The 22,936-nt window shown below is 42.8% G+C and overlaps 1 protein-coding gene across 2 annotated transcripts in view; it reads left to right on the forward strand.

Annotated features, from left to right (window-relative positions):
* The window catches only part of LOC124555132 (MAM and LDL-receptor class A domain-containing protein 1-like), a 1,074,113-nt gene that overhangs the window by 676,127 nt on the left and 375,050 nt on the right, over nucleotides 1-22,936 (forward strand). For both annotated transcript variants that reach the window (XM_047128944.1, XM_047128945.1), the window contains exon 4: nucleotides 633-803. In XM_047128944.1, the coding sequence (XP_046984900.1) occupies nucleotides 633-803 (171 nt within the window). The remainder of the gene's footprint in view (nucleotides 1-632; nucleotides 804-22,936) is intronic.

A 22,936-nucleotide genomic window follows, 5' to 3' on the forward strand; every position in this document is an offset into this window, starting at 1 on the left:
GATTCTCGTAGCCCAGAAATCTTACAACAGTTACTGAGATTCATATATATACACTCATCTTTAGATCCGTGGTAGTTTAAGTTACAACGTAAACCGTTAAGGCCAAGTATCTTAGAAAAATGCATCTTCAGTGTAACATTTTTTACGTCTACAAAGTAGATTACTGATATATTTAACGAATGTTATGTTACTGTCGTCAAGCAGAAAAAAACCTTTTACAGTTAGGAAAAATGCAGTTACAATAAAAAAATCATATAATTGAACATCTAATTATAAATATCTACTGAAGTGTTGCCAAGGAAACACCTATGGTAACATGACTACCAAATGTCACTGTCACTGTAAATTACTCTGTGAAAGTAAAAGAAATATTACAATGCAGTGTTTGAGAGGTAAATCACTATGTTTCATGTGTATTCATAACACAATTTAAGATTAAAAAATTTTCTGGGTGCTTGTTTTGCAGCACAATTTTTACGCTACACAGCGTCAAACACACAGTATTTTATTACGTTTCAACAATCTTTTATGATACAGATCCACATGTTTCTGTTAGACTTTAATCTCTGCGATAGCAATTTTGATGAGTGTATTGTTTATACAAATGTTACCATTGTTTGTTCCATGCTAAGCCCTGATTCATTCGCCGAAATCCTCCTGCGATTTTGAAAGTGAAGATATCTGCGGCTGGTCACAGGATTCGGTTACCGATTTTCTTTGGATAAGAAATAACTACTCTACACCTTCTGGGCATCTTAAAACTGGTCCGTCTTTTGACCACACATATGGATCTGGATTTGGAGGTAAATATAAAGTAACATTAAATTATATGTATGGTGGAATCGAACTCCATTATCAACATTTCGCATGTCATTCGAAACATTGGGGTACATGTTTCGCCACAAGAAATCATAGTTTCCAGTGAATCATTAATGAGTATTTTGAGAACGTCTGTTTTTTTACTAAATTCAGAGGTAATTACTTTTTGTTAGGTGATAACCTAATCTTACGATTTTTAGGGCAATGAATCCATATCTAACTTCAATTCTTTTCTATAAAACATATTTTGTAAGAAGTTTATTTCAAAAAGAAAATTAGCAAATCACAGTAATTGTAATAAAAGTTTAATTAATTTTTCATTATGAATAAAAGCGTAATTGAAGTATAAATACGGTATCACCTGTTTATTGCATAGTCACTACGTGTGGAGTAGGCTATATTTCTTTCTCTTTTCCCCTTAATTCATCTAATAAAACTCTCTCTCCAATGAATTGCCTGTTCTATGTGACCATCGGTGGTCTGCCATCATATCGATATTTCAGCAGCTAGGATGTCTTGACGAATACAACCTCATCTAACAGCCAACCTTCTTTAACTTTTCCAGACTGTTTGCTACAACAGAAATGTATCATAAGTCCTTTTCTGTTTGCCCAGAATTTTGTACCAGCCTCCTCGAATGATATCTAAGCCTCCCTATCATACACTAATGTTTCGTTCGAAGTTGGACTGGAACATCATTTTTGGAATATTATATCCAACAAACTCCTATTTCACCTTTGATGCATGAGAACACTTCTCGCAGAGATACTTGAACCATTTTTTCATCTTTGGACTAGTCATTAGTATGCTATTTCATTGTCGTCAACTTACCATCTAGACATGGTAACACAATTTTCTTCTGATCCACGGAGCTCTTGCGCAAAAAAGGAAGAACCAAAGAGCTTGACATAGAAGTTAAGATATAGACTAACCAAGCAACCACTACATTTGATATTTCAACTTTATGTTATTAATAATTGAAACAATATATATATATATATATATATATATATATATATATATATATTGTTTCAATTATTAATAACATAAAGTTGAAATATCACTATATATATATATATATAGTGGTCTTTGATGTCCGTTATACCATATATATATAGTATAACAGACATCAAAGACCACGTTAAATAACACTTACACATTACTAAAATCGTTATATGCGTTCCTTCCGTTAGCCTAAATTCTTTCCTTTGTTCATCACCCACCCATATTCAATGTAGAACTGTTTAAAGCTGCCGCTGACTAACACACATGATGGCCAGCCTGAGATGAATCCCTGATTAAACCCAGCCCGTTCAAGATCCTTTCTCATCTCTCTCGACAGTACGTTGGTAAATTTCAGTCAACTATCAAGTCTCTTAAAAATCTGTTTTCTCAGCCTGTTCCCATCCATTCTAGACATATGTCACTCAAATTTTGTTCATTAACTGTTTTTAGATTTACTGAAACTGATAAGATTAGAGCTATCAAGACCACTCTTGCATGTAACCAGGTACTCTACATACTTTACATTACATATATTACGATAAGCATGTTATAAGTAACATAATATACGGGGTGATTCAGCAAGAAAGACTAGATTTCAATTGTTCGTTACAGATACACTATGAAAGAAAGAAACACATTGTGGATGTCACTGGGTACAAAAAGGTTCAGTTTTATGTTAGCTCAGATACTATACCATATACTCAACGTGAACGACATGCGTTGCTCAAGAAATATCGGAACAGTGCTCCATTTCATTCCACACAAGAATCAACAGGTCCCTCTTTATGAAATAGACAGCTGCCACAGTAGCTCCACAGAAAAAAAAATCAGTCGCAGGGTCGGAGGTCTGATGCCTGGGAGGCCAAAGACAATGAACAAGATCCTGTTGTCCACTTCTTCCATTCCAACGTTGAGGGATGCTGTTGTTAAGATGACGCTGCACCTCAAGGTGGAAGAGAGAGAGGCAGCGTCATACAGAAAAATGAACTAATTGGAATCTCCGTGAGGTTGAGGAAACAACAAATGTTGTAGAAAGTCCAACTGTTGCTGTCACACTTTCCTCCGCAAAAAAGTCCATAAACATTGTGAACGGAAACGGAACAAAACACATTCAGTCTCGGTGAGTCTCTTTCATGTTCGGTGACGACGCCAGGATTTTGTACAAATGGTTCAAATGGCTCTGAGCAATATGGGACTCAACATCTGAGGTCATCAGTCCCCTAGACTTAGAACTACTTAAACCTAACTAACCTAAGGACATCACACACACCCATGCCCGAGGCACGATTCGAACCTGCGACCGTAGCAGCAGCGCGTTCCGGACTAAAGCGCCTAGAACCGCTCGGCCACATCGGCCGGCAGGATTTTGTGACCCCAAAATTCTTATATTATGGTGGTTTACTTTACCCGATAGATGAATCGTCGATTCGTCCGAACAGATGAGTCGTTCGGAAGAAGTGTTCTCTGCCATATTCTGGAGAACTGAAATGCGAAATTTGTACCTTCTGTTATGGTCGCCGGGCCGCGATTGCTGCGGAAACTTCAACTTGTAATGCTTCATAGGCAGGCGTCGTATCAGAACTGGCCATAGCGTTGTTTGAGGGAGCTGAAGTTCCTAACCTGCCTTTCTTGTGGACATTCGAGGACTGGTCCCAAGAATTTTGTACGCCAGTCATAAATCAGCTTGTGCAGAAGTGGCGTTTTGCTGAATCGACGGTGAAATGCACGTTACTTGAAAAATTGATTGACTTCGCGCAAATTCCAACAAAGAACATGATTTTTACAGGATACGTACTCGAAACTGCGAGTATGAAGTACCATCAGCTTTATACTGGAATGACGACAGTGAAAATTTGTGCCGGACCGAAACTCGAATGCTGATTTCCCGCTTTCCGCGAGCGGTCACTTTAACCGCTTTCGCTATCTGCACAAATCACGGTCAGACCAAAACTTCCATATGTCGTCGTCCATATGTCACAACCTGTACTCATCCGTCACGTGTATTCCTGTCCTGAAAGGACATATTTATTGACAGTCGAGGGCCTAGTACTGGCGAATAAATACGAAATAGTGGTGCCTGTGTTAATAAGAAGTACAATGCAATGTTCCTCCGAACATGCATGTATAACACAGTCACTGCTATTTCGTATTTATTCACCAATACCATGCTCTCGACTCCCAATAAATATTTCCTTTCTGGAAGGGAATATGCCTATACGAGTACAGGCTGTGACACATAGTCGACGACGTATGGAAGTTTGCGTCTGGCCATGATTCGTGCACGGATAGCCGAAGCGGTTAAGGTGATCAGTCGCGTAAAGCGGGATATCCGAATTCCAGTCCCGGTCCAGCACAAATTCCAATATACAGCCATTGATGGTTTATACTAGCAATTGCGAATACGTTTCCTGTATCTCTTGACGGCTGTAGTCGCTGCAGTGCCCATTCCTCCAGTTATCGGAAACATGCGGTGACGTTACAGTGAACAAGTACAGCAGTGACTAATAATAAAGTCTCGTAGTAAGAGTACTTTCTGGGCGGATGTGGTTATACAATCAAATGTTTCTGTGTGTCCTCGTGAAATATGCGGTAAAAACTCAAAATAAGCAGTCCGAAGCTCCTTAACTCCCAGGTACAGTAATGTTGTGGCCACTAATAAAATAATTTCTCTTGTGGTGTAGTTTCCACATTGCTAAAAACAAAGACCAGTGGAGATGTGTCATAACTTTGAACCGTCCCTTCCCATTAATACGCGCAATGTGTCTCGATCTTTCATAGTTTGTCCGTAATAAACAAAAAATGGTTCAAATGGCTCTGAGCACCATGAGACTTAACATCTGAGGTCGTCAGTCCCATAGAACTTAGAGCTACTTAAACCTAACTAACTTAAGAAGATCACACACATTCATACCCAAGGCAAGATACGAACCTGCGACCGTGACTGTTGCGCTGTTCCAGACTGAAGCGCCTAGAACCGCACGGGCACAACGGCAGGCCGTAATAAACAATTGAAATTTGTCCTTTCTTTTGAATCACCCGCTATATCATACCAAATATAGAAATTATAATAGTGCAGATAAAATGCACTGTTTACGTTCCTTTGTGATAATTATTTGCTGCGAACTGTTGACGTGTTCTGATATTGGTTGCTTCTAATGATACACGAGCGGTATAACTGCGTTCAGTCAAAACGTAACACGGTTCCTGAACTGTAGTTGGTACACGTGCAGCAGGTAAAACAGACATACGATCTGCTAACACACTCTTATACAGAAAAATATTCGATATAAACAAAATGAAAATCAAACTGTTGTTTTATGGTCGAATAATGCAGAAGTGCGTGCAGGAGACAACGGTATAAGGAGACAATAGTACCTTAGCTTTTAATATATTCTTCTACAGGAAAACGCAGGAAATAATAATAAAATAGAAATTTTGTTGTACGACCTAGTAACAAAGATAGGAGAACAAACATAAATATCCAAATGCTGTTAAAATATCACTTTATAGACACGTGTGCTAAAATTAAAGTTGTTTTATAATCAATACGCAGGGCGTTAAGGGGCGAGATACTGCATAATAAGCGTACACAATACCATTAATACACATGTAAAGGCTGAACACCTAGCTCTTCTGCACACACTTTTCCCTGTCAACCGAAAATGTTTTTCCTAATTTTACATTTTTTTAAAAGGGAACCAGATTTCCTTGACAATTCTCAAGGAAGTGATTCGTTTCCCTTTGAAATTAATGTTTGTATACTCCTTCACCCAATTATAAGGATTTCGCAGGGTGGTTATTTCTCTTTTAGCATCGTAATTTTCTAAGAACTTTCTTTTCACTAAACACTTATCGTAGTCGTCGACACACTTATTCCTCAGTCACTTCTTCCTTGGTGTCATAGTTTTCTGACCAGTTCGTCTGGCTGTCTCAATATCGTTCACAATGTTACACACTGTCCGTACACTCCTTCCTGCTGCTGGTGCTACTCTCTCCGTAGGCCTCTCTAACTGTATTAGCACAACATTTTTCCATCTGAAAGTACTCTTCGATAACTTATATTTTCGCAATGACTATCCATTTCAGCAGACGCTAAAAATACAGAGCAATAGCAACGCACTATGACTACACTGAGATAACAGAGATCATGGGATAGTGATATGCACATGTACAGAGGGCGGCAGTATCGGGTACACAAGGTATAAAAGGACAATGCGTTGGCGGAGCTGTCATTTGTAATTAGGTAATTCATGTAAAAAGGTGCCCGACGTGATTATGGCCGCACGACCTGGAACAACATACTCTGTATGCGGAATGGTAGTTGGAGCTAGACGCCTGGGACATTCCATTTCGTAAAACGTTAGGGAATTCAATATCCCGAGATCCACATTATCAAGAATGTGCCGAGAATACCAAATTTCTGGCATTACCTCTCACCACGAACAACTCGGTGGCCGACGGCCTTCAGTTAACGACGGAGAGCAGCGGCGTTTGAGGTAGAGTTGTCAAAGCTAAAAGACAAGTAACACTGCGTGAAATAGCCGCAGAAATCAATGTGTAACTTACGACGAACGTATCTGTTAGGATAGCGTGGCCTTAATAGGCTATGGCAGCAGACAAGTATATTTGCTAATTGCACAGCCTCTCCTGGGCTCGTGACCATATCGGTTGGCCCATAGACGACGGGAATACGGTAAATGGAAATGCCATGTTGCTAGGGCCTCCTCTCGGGTAGACCGTCCGCCTGGTGCAAGTCTTTCGAGCTGACGCCATTTCGGCGACTTGCGTGTCGATGGGGATGAAACGATGACGATAAGGACAACACAACACCCAGTCCTTCAGCGGAGAAAATCCCGACCCAGCGGGGAATCGAACCCGGGCCGTTAAGTATGACATTCCGTCGCGCTGACCACTCAGCTACCAAGGGCGGACATTGGAATACGGGGATCTGGTCAGACGAGTCCCGATTTTAGTTGGTAAGACCTGATGGTTGGGTTCGAGTGAGGCGCAGATCTCGCAAAGTCATGGATCCAGGTTGTCTTCAAAGCACTGTACAAGCTGGTAGTGGCTCCATAATGGTATGGGCTGCATTTAAATGGAATGGTCTGGGTCTTCTGGGCCAATTGGACCGATCATTGACTGGAAATGTGTGGCTACCTGGAGACCATTTGGAGCCAGTTATGGATTTCATGTTCCCAAACATGTCACCGGGCCACAATCGTTTGCGATTGGTTTGAAGAATATTCTAGACAATTCGAGCGAATGATTTGATCACCAGATCGCTTGACATGAGTCCCGCCGAACATTGATGGGAGATAATCGAGAGGTCAGTTCGTGCATCCTGCACGGTCAACGCTTTCGCAGTTATGACCGGCTATAGAGGCAGCACGGCTGAATATTTATGCAGGGGACATTCAACGACTTGTCGAGTCCGTCCCGCATCGAGTTGTTGCTCTAAGCCGAGAGAAAGGATCTCCGACAAGATGGTAGGAGGTACCCAATGACTTATGTCACTTCAGTGTTTAACGTGACTGCACACTGCCGAGCCATGTGCGTTAGTCGGGTATTGTCGACTATTATCTGATGCCTTAGGTACCGTTTGTACGTAAACAAACTTTTGATCCGCGTTCTATCATCGGAAATTTTAAAATTATAATGATAAACGATAATAAATACAAATTATGCAAGGTAGGTTTAAACTATGAGTGCTCGCAGCAGTGGACACGACAGAAATGATAGGAACGTTAGAGAGAAAGAGGGACAGGAGAACACAAAATTAATGAAAATAAGGGCAAAGAAACTGGCGTGACTGATAGAGAAAAGGAGAGAGAAAGTAGGATATCTGGGTGAGAATAGGAGCATTGGCTTTACTGTCTGGCAGAAAGAAAAACCGGCCAAATTGTGTGGAAACGTTATGAGGGTGACACAAGGAAGCACTTCAGATTTTTCTTAAAACCAAAGGGCAATGTGCTCAGAGTGCAGCACAGCTTGCTCCAGAGACCGATTGCACCAACAGAAGGGTTTGTGTCCGCAGGTCGCGGTCTCGTGGTCGAGTTCTCGCTTCCCGGGTTCGATTCCCGGCGGGGTCAGGGATTTTCACCTGCCTCGAGATGACTGGGCGTTTGTGTTGTCCTCATCATTTCATCATCATTCATGAAAGTGGCGAGTTTGGACTGAGCAAAGGTTGGGAATTTGTACGGGCGCTGATAACCGCGTAGTTGAGCGCCCCACAAACTAAATATCATCATCAGAAGGGTTTGTGAGTGCAGTTGTTTTACGGATACGCATCGCTAGAATACTAGATAAGTGAGACTTTGTGTTTCGATTATGATGAGATGGCAGATATTTAATCTCTCACGTGAAGTATTGGTGTACTTGAGCACTGAGGAGCTGATGTAGTAGAGAAGGTGTATGGAAGTGAAGTAGATTACCTGGCCACAACCAAGCCACTGGACGCGCGAACCACTGCTTTTTACGGGTAAGTGCTCTACGGACTTTTTGCTAACGTAAAACATAACCAAGAATATATTCTCAACATCCTTCCTTTTTTTGTTGTAAAAGTAAATCAACACCAGCAGCAACCTAACTTTTATTTGTTTTGTTTTATGGGGGAGCACATGAGGAAGAAAACAAATGGGCTGTAGATACAGAGCTATGCGTCAATAGGATAAACATGTGTAAGGAAAATAAATCAGAAGATAAAGAGAAAAGAGAAATGAAAGAAATTAGGAATACTTGCTACGCCATGCTCCACTTCGGCGAGCCATCAGAACAACGTCCATTCTGTCATTGACCATTAGAAGGGGAGCTTCGGGTCGTCCAGTCTTGGCTGGCACGTTTCGTTGAGATTCCAGCTCCGAGGTTGGATTGCGAAAATACTCTGTAAATAGTTCGAAAAAGTGTCCCGATAGTGTCGATGTCGGCGAAGGGTGTAGTGGTGTACTTGGAGGCGTGTCCAGAAGTCCGCCGGATCGACGATGTAGTCCCGGAAGTGGTAGGTGATAGCCATGCCACGAATCCATGTGACGGCGTACCACTTAGACGATGGAAATCAGGTTGTGTCAGGACGTATCATCGAGGAAGGAGAAACGTGATTTGGAAGCACTCGGAAGTAGAACGCCACAACCTTCTGTACGAGGGTTCAGACAGCTGCTGCTGGCCCACACTCAAAACGATGTAAAACTGTATCTTCGACATTGCACTTGAGGCACAGGGGTGAGTCCATGCAGTTTCTGTCTTGTAGTATGTTTGCCGTTGACGAGAAGGTACCACGTCATGGTGGTGTCAATGGTGTAGTATGGTTGGTGGATCGTTTTCCAAACTGTAGGCCATGGAACCTGAGGGTGACGTGCTTCGACGGGGTTCCGGGGTGGGTACGTTCGGAGTAGACGGTAGATGTCGCAGGAGGTCATCTTCCTGGTGCTGGGGAGCTCGGTGCATATGTAGCTGTACTCCAAAATGAAACGACCGATGTGCGACATCGGAGGTGGGATGTGTGCCAAAGACGTCTGTGGGCGTCTCGAAACAGCTGCGAGCTCGGTGGTCAACATTCCAGTAAAACTAGCATTTTGAATTTCCATAAGCGGAGCATAGTACTGGTGTAAAGTGCCGTAGTCATGGTTCTCACGTTAACCAGATCGGGACCATCATTCCTTTGCGGTAAGAAGAGGGCATCATACTGGACTTTAAAGATGTGTCCAGAACATATAAAATACCCGAAAGCTGCCTGTGGTCTGGCTGCCATTGTCGCATTGATGGGCAGAATCTGCGTGATGTGGGGTATCCGGGCTGCCAGATGGGTATTGACGAAGGTGACTCTCTGGCACATATTTAGCGAGCGTAGTAGGTGATTTTGTACGTTTGACCGGATGCGTTGCGCTAGGGCCCGAAAATTGATCGCCAAGGTGCGACGAATGTCTCGCGAGCACACCTATCCGAGACAGCGAAAGGTGTCCATCAGTTGAAAGGGGACTACACCGTCTGCGGGAAGGCCGCGGGCGATGTTTATGGCACATGATTTTGAGACGTCCATAGCGCCCCCTGCCCCTGCGCTGTAACGGGTGATCCAATGCATCGCAGCTTGTATGTCGGCCGCTGAACGTACGACGATGGTCAAGTCGTCCGCTTGCGCTCGGCAGCGGAACACGTGACCCCGGAGTGGAATACCAGTCAAGCGTCGCCGTAATCCGCAAATGAGTGGTTCCATCACAATGGCATAAAGCACACTCGACTGTGGGCAACCCTGCCGTACGGAGCGTTCAGTCCGTATAGGTTCCGTAAGTCTGTCGTTGACGAGAAGCCTGGACGTTTCCCCACGAAGGAGCAGCATAATACCTGCGTGAACATTCGGGGAATCGCCATCCGTTCCATCACTGCGTTGAGGAATGCATGACTGACGCTGTCAAACGCTTGATTGAAGTCGATGGAGATTAAAGCGCCTGTCAGTCGCGAGTGTGTTGCCAGAGCGATCACATCTCGATATTAACGGGGGGCTGTCTGTATATCATGATGGCCGCCTAATGATGTTTGTTCGTGGGAAATAATTTCTCGTAATACATGTTTGAGCCGCACAGCTAGAAGGCGTGTGAAAATCTTGAAGTCGGAATTGAGTAACATGATTGGCCGATAACTATCTAGTCGTGTTCCTCCTGCAGGTTTCGGGTCTGGTATGAGTAAGCCTTCCATGAACGTTGGTAGAGCGAATGCCGCGCCGGACAAAAGTTCCCAGTACATTTATCTCCAAGTGGGCATGTGCTCTAGTCTGTTAGACTAATCTTTCATCTTACTAGTAAATTCTTTCATGTCCCTAAACCTAAACTGTCTATCCACAGTTTTCGGACACATTAGCTTGCAGAGGATCTTTGTCTCTAATTTATGTCCCTCTTATTTCCTACATTCCTGTCATTGGGAAGTACTTAACAGCTTACACTCTGTTTTAGTTATCATGTAGTAGTGTCTTTGTTTATCTCGCTTTCAGATGCATTTTATGTTGTGTACATCATGTGTCCTGCAAAAAACAATAGCTGTTTTCTCCCGCCTAGTATTATTGGTAACTATTTCGTAAGTTTTCACTCTTACGACGTCCGCAAGAAACCGAAACCTGTCAACTGTTTATATCTTGAAATGCTGTCCCTTCAGATGTTGACGAGCTGTTTCAATATTTGTCATACGTTTCTCTCTCTCTCTCTCTCTGTCTCTGTCTCTCTTTTTTTTTTTTAAGGAAATTTTGAATCCCTTTCTGTTGCTCTACAGCTGTGTTTACTGTACCTAGACAGGATCGCGAAATTACCAGAGAATGCAAAGCATATGATCTTGACAGCTCTTTGAGTTCTCCAATGCCTACTCAATTGAACAATTCCTTCCTGTCCCGCATTTTAAAAATTTTCCGTCGAAGTGAATATTCAAAAAAGTTCCAGGTTTGCAGATGATCATGATTTACTTCTCTGAACGATTTGTCCGCTGGGAACCTGCTGGGCATCCGCAGGTGCGCCGTCGAAGACTGACGAAGACTTCACCTATCCCGTAATTTAGTATATCACCATGTGTATTCCGCGCATATGCTAAGATCGCGCTGACAAATGGTTCAAATGGCTCTAAGAACTATGGGACTTAACACCTGAGGTCATCAGTCCCCTAGACCTAACTAACCTAAGAACATCACACACAGACATGCCCGAGGCAGGATTCGAACCTGCGACCATAACAGCATCACGATTCCGGACTAAAGCGCCTAGAACCGCTCGGCCACAGTGGCTGGATCGCGCTGACAAACAGATCACACTACCCTGAGGACAGCGCCGGTACTGGTGGAATTACGGAACTCACCTGTGCTCAGGGCTGTGATTCGCCGAGGCTATAGGCGTACTAATTCGTTTCCGTTTGCAACAAATCGTTGAACTGATTGGGTTCCCTGTGTGACCTCCGCGGGGCCGCAGCCGTGACTGCCCGGTCAGCGATGCGGTCCCTCAACAAAGCACGAGCGTGCCCGGACACCCGAGTGGCTCTTCTACTCGTCGAGTCGAGCTTCCGCCAGGCACTGAACTATTGCTGGCGCAAAACGATATCCGTGTGGTCCTTTGGCAAGCAGATGTTTTACTTCGCACAGTATCTACCGACACAGAATTTTACCTCCGTTATTATATTAAAATAATTGATGGCTATAATATCAGGAAGAAGGATGGTTACTTAAATCTCCACAATTACTAGTAATTATTAAATCAGCTTACTGTTAGGTTTCTGTGAATGGAATCTGTACCTTACGATGCAGTGAAAATATTGAAACTCTGCCGGCCGGAGTGGCCGCGCGGTTAAAGGCGCTTCAGTCTGGAACCGCACGACCGCTACGGTCGCAGGTTCGAATCCTGCCTCGGGCATGGATGTGTGTGATGTCCTTAGGTTAGTTACGTTTAAGTCGTTCTAAGTTCTAGGGGACTTATGGCCACAGCAGTTGAGTCCCATAGTGCTCAGAGCCATTTGAACCATTTTTTATTGAAACACTGGTGTCCAAAATTAAGGCAACTAAGGGAAATTTTGCAAGGTTGCGCTTATTTTGCCACAAAACAATGTACACAGGTGATAGTAAAGTAGAAACAATGTAAAGGACACAGAAACGAGAACAACTGCAACATACAAAACGATAGTCAAAAATGTTCTATTAATTGAACCAACTCTATGTTCTTGGTGAAATATTGTAAATTAATTAAACAAACACTGTTTTTTGCCTTGTTTCACAATTTTATTGTTAATGCCACTAATCTACAATTACGACAATAACCATTTTAACAAATTACATAAATTATTACACAATCAGCATTACATTAAAATGATTGGACTAAAGTTATTCGTCAGCCAAGAAGTTTTTAACTACGATGGATTGGGGCCCAAAGTTTTGCTTCTATCATGGGTTTCTGACTCATCTAAAAGAGGTGAAAAATTGAATTGGGTTTGCGCTTTTAATAATAGGTGTGGGGATATATACATCTGTCTTTTAATTTCTGAAATTTCTAATTGGTTGGGATTGACCCCTTTTCCTCTGTGTGTAAGACTTAACATCTGTTATGTATTTGTAGTTATTGTCCAGGCGATGTTCTTTAAAGGCTGAATCAGGCTTCTTCAATCTCCAGCTCCTGTGGTGTTCTTTAAGTCTGGTACAGATTGACCTCCCCATCTGTTCAGTGCAGCAAGACTGACACTCACGGAATCTGATTTTATAAACCCCACTTTTTGTGATGGCTGGTTGTTTGTCATAATTGCAGAACATTACCTGAACAATAACCACAAATACATAATAGATGTACAAGTCTTACACATAGAAGAAAAGGGGGCCAAACTCAACCAATTAGAAATTTCAGAAATTAGAAGACAGATGTGTATATCCCCACACCTATTATTAAACGAGCAAACCCAATTCAGTTATTCACCTCTTTTAGATGAGATCAGAAACCCAGGATAGAAGTAAAACTTTGGGCCCTAATCCATGGTAGTTAAACAGTTGTTAGCTGTTGAATAACTTTCGACATGTCATTTTAATTTATCTGATTGTATAATAATTTATGTAATTTGTTAAAAAATTGTCATTGATGCAATTGTACATTAAGCTATGGATCGATACTTTAAGAAGTTGAGATGATTATCTTTGCCTTTTCATTATGTTTATCTGTGCATTATCATCTTTGGGCGTCAGTAACGTACCTGAAAATGGGCTTATGACCCGAAACCTTGGTTGTGCAACAACATTAATAATATAATAGTGAAAGAAGGCAGGAACAGTGTTTATTTAGTTAAAAATGTTCTCCTTTTTTCCATCTTAACGAATTTGCACACATATTCTGACAACTGGTTAATGTTCTCAGTGTGGGGTGTCACTGCCCGCCCGGTTGGCCGTGCGGTCTAACGCACGGCTCTCCGGGCGGGAAGGAGCTCCTGGTCCCCGACACGAATCCGCCCGGCGGATTTATGTCGAGGTCCGGTGAGCCGGCCAGTCTGTGGATGGTTTTTAGGCGGTTTTCCATCTGCCTCGGCAAATGCGGGCTGGTTCCTCTTATTCCGTCTCAGCTACACTATGTCGACGATTGCTCCGCAAACAAGTTCTCCACGTACGCGTACACCACCATTACTCTACCACGGAAACATATGGGTTACACTCGTCTGGTGTGAGACGTTCCCTGGGGGGTCCACGGGAGCCGAACCGCACAATAACCCTGGGTTAGGTGTGGGGCGACGGAGGGGTGAATTGGACTGCGGTAGTCGTCATGGGGCTGTGGACCACTGCGGCTGCGGCGGGGACGGAGCCTCTCCGTCGTTTCTAGGTCCCCTGTTAACATAACATAACATATCATGGGGTGTGACCACCTCTGGCAACAATACAGTCCTGACAACGACGGGGCATGCTGTGAACGATGTCATGAATCTCACGTTGACGCAATAACGCCCGTTCCTCCTGCAGAGGTGCTCGCTAGTCTTGGAGAGTGGTTGATGGAAGCTGACGTGATGCAACCCTTCCCCCCGTGCATCCCAGACATGCTGTAGGGAAGCAGCCTACTCATGCCGTAATAAATTCACATCAGTCATTCCATTGTGTGCCAGCCAGTCCGCTGTAACTAGCTCTGACGTCATAAATTTTGCGCAATACTTTTAAAATCAAGCAGATAACCTAAAATCGGTTCTAGCATGACAGGAGTAATACTAAATTAATATGTGTTGAATATCAGTTCGATAACTTTAACCAATTTCGAAATTTGGACGTTTTTCTGTAAAAATCATTGGCGCAACAGAAAAGAGCTAGAGAATTAAAAATTTATATTTAGATTCCTTTTTCATAATAATTTAATAGAAACAATACTTTGGATGTCACAAATTAAAATTTTAGTGGAAATTCATGATTTTCTGGTTTTTGTCTTAAGAATTAAGGAAGCAAGATAGATTAAGTAGGCTAATAAATAAGGCTAGGATGTTTAGATTTAAGTAGAAGGGAGATCCGCTATAATCATAAAGATGTGAGAAGTTTCAATTGAATAACTATATAACTATAGCGATAGCGCATCTCCAAAGGGCAGGTTCAGAGCTCGTCTACTGCGTTTAGTGTAATTAAATTAATTCTCTCGCCCAAAATATTTAACTTAGCCACGTCAAACTTTTATTATGATTACTTACATGTGTGTTGAATGCGCATGTAAATTGAGAGCTTCATCTGCCATCAGCAAAGGAAGCGATGATTTATTCAATAACTTGAAGTGGTGCATTACTAGCCCAGCGGCTAGTCGGGAGAGCCGATTTGATCAGGCGTTCCCTTAGCCGTCCGCACCGCAGCTTTATATATAAGAAGGCTGCGCGAGGAAGTCGCGTCGCGTCGGTTATCATTGCTATAAACAGCCTCGGATGCCGTATTAAGTTACTCGGGATACGTGTAACCATGAAATCATTTTCGAGTGAAGTGTTAATTCTGGGATGACTTTAATTATCTATCTTCAGTTTGCGTGTGTTGTATTTTCACGTGCCGTCGCGGGACAAACATTCTACCATTATTTAGCGTGGCGTTTGATGAACATTATCATCAAATTACGGCGAGCATTCACTTAAACATTTAATTTGGACAGTTATAGTTGCATCAGCGCATTAGACTCTGAACTGCTCTGTTAGTCAAATTGTGTGGATTCTTTTTTTTTATCTGTGACTTTCTGAATATACTGAACTATTTTTAGAAAATCGTTTTTGATTATGAATCCCAGACAATCTCCTAATTTCTCAGAGCTATAAGCTGTAGCTATAAGTGTGTTTCTCAGATGAAGTGGGCACTAGGAATTCTAATTACAGGCTTCACCTTTCTAATCACTTTCTGGTTGCCAATATTGTAGTTAGAGAGCCAGTGTTGAGAACGGCAAAAGACAGCATAAATAATAGGAACATTTAACAACAATAATTCCACCCGCCGTCGCACATATGGTTAAACGGCAGGGAAGTGTTTCTACATTCTACAAAATTTTATACAACAACGCCAAATTCCAGCCGCCCCACATATGGTGCATCGGCCGGGAAGTGTTTCTACATTAAACCAAACATTAAATATCAACAACAGTAAATTTTCTACCAGCCGCCCCACAATGCTGTATGGGATTCAAAATCGGGAGAGCGATCTGGCCACGCCATGGGTGCCATATGTTCCGTTTCCAAGGAAACGTTAACCGCTCTTTCTCTGTGAGGTCGATCATTATCGTCCATCAGTACGAAGTCTGGGCCCACAGTACCCCGCAACAACCGCACATGACGTCCCAAGATCTCGTCACGGTACCTGGCACTGGGTAAACGTTGCCGATCCACCCATACAATTTCCCGAATAGGTGTTCGTGTTGTTAACATTATGCCTGCCCACATCATTAGGGATCCTCCTCGATATCGGTCACTTTTCACAGTGTTTGAGTCCTGAAATCGAGTTCCACGTTCCCTCCAGATGCGAATCCGTCGAGAATCACTCTCCAGACCAAATCGGGACTCATCTGTGATAAAAATATTGGTTCACTATTCGACTGTCCTGGTGACATGTTGACGACTCCACTCTAGACGGTTCCTTCTGTGAAGACACGTCAGAGGTACACATACAGCAGGTCCCCGACAATAAAGGCCACTCGGCCGAAGCCATCTGTACACCGTTTGCCTGCATACAGCACGTCCAGTGGATGCTCTGGTGTCAGATGCCAATTGCCGTGCAGTACTAAGGCGATACCATCGTACCCTTACAGCCAAATAACGGTCCTCTCTTTCTGTTGTCACAAATGATCGCCTCTGCCCTCGTCTTCGGGATACAGTTTAGGTTTCTATAAATTGTCGTTTCATCCGAAAAAGAACAGAACGATTCACATTAAGCCATCGGGCCACATCAGTTAGCGATTGTCCTGCTTCCATTCTTCCTATGGCCCTCCAACCCAGAGAGTCTGGTAGGCGTCTTCCGGTTCAAATGGCTCTGAGTACTATGGGACTCAACTTCTGAGGTCATCAGTCCCCTAGAACTTAGAACGACTTAAACCTAACTAACCTAAGGACATTACACACAACCATGCCCGAGGCAGGATTCGAACCTGCGACCGTAGCGGTCTCGCGGTTCCAGACTGTAGCGCCTAGAACCTCACGGCCACTCCGGCCGGCAGGCGTCTTCTCATTGCCATACTGCATCCTCTGTGGTCGTGTACACAGCAACTGTGGATGAGGGGCTACCCGACAAGTGCTACCTCGTTTGATAGGTGCCCCGACATCATGGCTGGCGTGATTGTCCGTTGACCGGAATGCCACCTTCCATGCAGAACACGATCGTGCGGACATCTGTTGACCGTTTGTATGATTATATCGTGAATTAGACACAGAACGGGGAAATAACGGTATGTTGCTTTAATTTTGGACACCAGTGTATTATTTAAGGTCATCCTACAAAATATCGAGTTTTTGTAATACTCTCTGATAAACAGCAAACACTCAAAAGTTTTTATTGACACACACGGAACTCAGGTGGTTATATCACGGCAGGACGGTTTTCATATTGCATTAAATTTGTTTCTCTCACCAGGTACACATTTCCCGAGGCAAAGTCTAGCTTCAGACTGTCGCTTATTTGGCCTCAGACTGTGTCTTATTTGGCAAACATTTTGTTAAAAATCAAGAGTTTACATTCATTACTTCAGGGACCAAACACAAACCTGTGTAATGAGCACGACCGTATCGAACTGTTTATTAAAAGCCTTGCCGTTTTGGAAATCTGATTGACTATCAGTCAAATTGAGTGCTTCGATGCCCTTTACGATTTCCTAGTAGAAAGAACAAAAAAATGGTTCAAATGGCTCTGAGCACTATGGGACGCAACTGCTGAGGTCATTAGTCCCCTAGAACTTAGAACTAGTTAAACCTAACTAACCTAAGGACATCACACACATCCATGCCCGAGGCAGGATTCGAACCTGCGACCGTAGCGGTCTCGCGGTTACAGACTGCAGCGCCAGAACCGCGCGGCCACTTCGGCCGGCTAGAAAGAACATAATAAAGGAACATTTGAAGGGACTTACAAAAAGTTTGAAAGACTATTTCCCTGCTCTGTTTAGTAATAACAGTTCGATCTGCAACTGATTGGAGGAGTCAATAATTCTGGAACCCACATGAAGTGTAAATTTAAACGAGCAGGTACTAGAAACTTCCAGTGACTTAAGTTACAGAAATAAAATTTTGTCCCCGATAAGTTACTGGTTAAGCTTAAAGGGAAGTTTCCAGTACTACCAAATTAATCGGTAACAAATTTATTACTTTCTTTCACTTATATAAAAAAATTAATACAGAAACAAAATTATTAGTGACAATAATTTGAGAGTGTCTTGAACTTCTGTGGTTCCTAATAGCAAAGTTATGTGACATGTAAAGCAGGCGGATCCTTCCCGCCGAATTCCTCGGAAGGGTTGAGATAGCTAACTACATAATGGGAATTTGTAGGTTAACAGGAAAGTGCAAAACACTTTAATACTGTAAATTATGCTACCCATTGTGCAAGAGCCTTCAGCAACCCTTTTGATGTGGTACAACTGAAATGTGAAGCATTATAAAAGCATCAGGGCTATTAAGCCATTTACTTGAAATTCAGTTACTTCCATATTACAGTAACTACCTTTTTCTTTAGACTTTATGAAAGGAGGACACATGCCGCAAAAGTTTAGGAAGCACTGCCCTTTGGTATGCGCAAAAATATCTGCATGACATCACAGTCGTATGGTACAACCACTATATTATCTGTTGAGTCTAAATATATTTGTTAAAATTAAAAGAAAACTAATGAAGGAACGCAAAATGCAGAGAAGGACATTTTATTGAAAACGTTCTTGGTTCAACTAAATAAAGAAATATTCTTCATCTCGTGACGCTGTAAAGATTTTCTGGATGACATTTTTCCTGAAACAAGCAATTAAGACGTTAGATAATTATGATAACGAAAATAGGATGATATGTATATGTACCTGAAACTTACTATGGTGTTGTAGTGCACCATCAGAAGGTCAGTCACATTTTCCGTAGATATTCCATTACGTTTATCCGTAATGACAAGCGCAGCTCCACTAAATACTCTCTCGCTAGGGGCACTAGAGGCAGGTGTACATGGTACTTCCCGTTCCAATTGCAACAGCCTGGGATAGGTTGTAGCTCTTGGCTCCCACCACTCCGGAAGTGACTGCGCTTCATCCGGTTTTCCCGTCAACAGATACATGCAAACTTCATAGACACTTTCCTCCTCCTCCGCTTACAATGCAAAGACACTCTTCGAACGTTTTGAAGGCGTCAATGCTGAGGCTTCGTGATTTCTACGACGTTCGACAAATAATACAACTTGCCTCCATAGAAGGTAAATAAATTATTCCGTGTAGCTGCTAATAAATTTGGTGCACTGTTCACATGTGTTTTTACTTTTATACTTTCAAACAGTGAGGGCGTCAGTACCGATAAAATATTTCCTTAGCAAACTTACATAACGTCACATATATCTTGAACTGCAACATATGTGGAACGTGCTACACCATAAACTTCTCTGTCAGCGTCGGACCACTGTTAGCTTCTGTAGCCTTGGTAGCCTCTTGAAATACTTCGAGAAACTGAATTAATTTGTCAGCTACCTTCTACTCTCAGTTCCCAAACAATCGTATTTTGCTGTTTCACATAAAAATGCAGCAGTTTTTTCATGCTGCATAAACACACATCTTACTGTGACACACAATGTATTCCAGCGCGTCCAACATCATGCTTTACTGTAAATTGCAACCATGAGTCTTTCACATGGCCATTCCTTTTTAAGTAAGTTACGGCATTTTTCACTTATTCAACGATGCTAAACGTTAGGACAATATTCCTGCAACCATTTATCGAATGGCTCGGAGCACTATGGGACTCAACTGTTGAGGTCATTAGTCCCCTAGAACTTAGAACTAGTTAAACCTAACTAACCTAAGGACATCAAAAACATCCATGCCCGAGGCAGGATTCGAACCTGCGACCGTAGCGGTCTTGCGGTTCCAGACTGCAGCGCCTTTAACCGCACGGCCACTTCAGCCGGCAACCATTTATCCTCAAGGGTGTGAGGTAGAACAGTGTGTAGGGAGTGGTTGTCGAACAGAAAGCGACAATAGTTCTCAGGTGTCTTTTTCACATTTGCCCCTCGTCGGTAACATAACCCCCGACAAATGCCTTATAAATATCCCTAACTTACTCATTTTAATATCTATTTTTTGTATTTATAGCACTTTTCTCCACATCAGATAGGAACTCTGAAACAAACAGGACCAGACCTTCCACCGCAACTCCAGCGAGATTGAATGCGTAATAAGAGTTCAGATAATGCGTTTATTGTACGCGTCTGTCCATATTTCAGACGTACATGATGAAAGTCATGGGTTAGCGATATGCACATATACAGTGGCGGTATTATCGCGTACACATGGTATAAACGGACAGTGCCTTGGAGATGTCATTTGTGCGTAGGTGATTTACGTGAAAAGGTTTCTGACGTGATTATGGCCGCAAGACGGGGATTAACAGGCTCTGAACGCAGCATGGTAGTTGAAGTTAGACGCATGGGACATTCAATTTCGGAAATCGTTACGGAATTCAATATTACAAGATGGAAAGTGTCAAGAGTGTGCCGAAAACTCAAAATTTCAGGCACGTACCTCTCACCATGGACAACGCAGTGGCTGAAGGCCTTCAATTAACGAGCGAGAGCAGCGGCGTTTGTTTAGAGTTGTCAGTGCTAACAGACAAGCAACCGTAGAAATCAGTGTGGGACAGTACGAAGTATGTATCAGTTAAGACAGTGTGGCGAAATTTGATGTTAGTGGGCTATGACACCAAAGGACCGACGCGAATGCCTTTGCTAACGGCACCACATCGCCTGCAGTGCCTCTCCTGCGCTCGTGACCATATTGGTTGAAGCCTAAACGACTGGCAAACTGTCGCCTGGTCAGGTCAGTCCCCATTTCAGTTTGTAAGAGCTGATGATAGTGTTGGAGTGTGGTGCAGACTCCACGAAGCCGTGGAGCCAGGTTGTCAAAAAGGCACTGTGCAAGCTGGTGGGGGCTCCATAATGGAGTAGACTTTGTTTACATCGAATGGACAGGGTTCTTGGTCCAACTGAACCAATCTTTGACTGGAAATTGTTACGTTCGGCTACTTGGAAACCATTTACTGTCATTCATGAGATTCGTGTTCCCTAACATGTCACTGGGCCACAACTATTCGCGATTGGTTTGAACAACATTCTGGACAATTCGAGCGAATATTTTGGGCACCCAGATCACCCGACATGAATCCCATTGAACATTTGTAGGACATTATAGAGAGGTCAGTTCGTGCACATCACCCTGCACCGGCAACAGTGTCGCAGTTATGGACTACTATAGAGGCGGTATGGCTCAGTATACCTGCAGGGACTTCCAACGACTTGTTGAGTCGATGCCATATCGAGTTGCTGTATTACGCTGGTTAGAAGGTGGTCCCACACGATACTGTAGGACCTTTGCCACCTCATTTTTACTTGTACACACACCATCCATCATATGCTGCAGCACTTTTTTTCTTTTTTTGCGAGAAATTATTGACAGGTGACGAAGCACATCTCTTGGACGTGCAGCGAGTAACAGTCCTCGTATTTCTGGTACTGCCTGTGCAAGATCCAGATAGCCTTGTCCTGTAACTTTGCTTAGCGGCCGCAGATATCTTTTACACAACGTTATACACTTCTCCAGACAATGGATTTTGCTGACGCCGGAAGGTTGCCAGTACTGTTGATCTATTAGAAGACGCTTTGCAGGTATTCAAGTGAAGTAACAGGGTACAGGGACAGCCATCACGATCATCTAATAACTTGTGAAGGTGGTTTGATGAACCCTCTGCCAGGCACTTAAATGCGATTTTCGGAGTATCAATGTAGATGTAGATGTATGTCAGCCACTACACTCTGCAAAACCTACAGATTTATTTTGATAAGCTACAACCTGTGTAATATTTTGTCATACCATGCTATCTCCTGATTTCTCCATACGATTGTAGGTCCCTGCTTCCAGTTTCACGTAACCTTCGTTTTTTCCTTCTACACATTTTCTAACCTTTGGTCGGTGCAAGGACCTTGCATTTCGATATGAACTTCTGACATAATAACAATAATATACGATAACCCAAAAAGCGACATCAAGAAAATTAAAACAATTACGATTTGCTTACGCTCTGGTTACTTCAGTTTCAGTGTGTTGCGCTGAACTGTCCGCGTAGGGCTGCATTATCAGGCCACACACGAGCGGATATTAGGGGCGGGCCATGGATATTTCTGACGGATTCTAGAACACCTGCAGTCTCCTCCAGTGCGTTAAAAGAAACATGACATTAAGGCCGTCAACTGCAATTCTCGGAAGAGGCGATACGGCCTCATTAGATGGACGCACTTGTGCGGATTGCTGCAGTAAGCGGACAGGTCACATTCAGAAAGTCCATGAGTTTCCTGCGGTTTTCTCTTGTCAGCTAGTTCTAGTTGCTTCCAGTACGGCGAAGGAGTGGACCATTCACCACATCGAAAAACTTACAAAATTGTTTCATAAAAGACATTCATTGTGGAAAATGATTAATGAACATTACATGAAGAAGAATATAAAAAGTAGGGTGTACGAAGAGATTTTTGAAACATTTCTAGACGATATTCCAACTGTGGACCAATGTGTAATATAAACTTAGTTACAAAATTTGAGATCAAGTTTCATAAAAGAGCTCAGAAAGTTGGAGGCTTTAGAAAGAAGCGGAAAGAGAAAATGATGAATTGTATAAACCAATAATAATTTGCTAGTGTTATGTTCAGTATTGTTTTACGCATTACTGTGTTTCATCCATTGTTTTTCATTACGAGTCATTTTCCTTTACAAAGGATCAAGAACACCTTGTTCCTAGCACATCAAACTTTCACGACTCTCGAAGGAGTGCAGAGTACTCGGAAATCAAATCCTCTCGTATGTGGCCAGTCCTTCTTGCCTTACCAGCGCGGTCCATTTTCCTCTTGCACCGAGCCCTGTTGACTCTCGGGCTCAGCCGGATACCCGAAGGAGCCACGAACCTC

Source organism: Schistocerca americana, chromosome X, assembly GCF_021461395.2.
Source record: "Schistocerca americana isolate TAMUIC-IGC-003095 chromosome X, iqSchAmer2.1, whole genome shotgun sequence".
In the NCBI taxonomy this organism is placed as follows: Eukaryota; Metazoa; Arthropoda; class Insecta; order Orthoptera; family Acrididae; genus Schistocerca; species Schistocerca americana.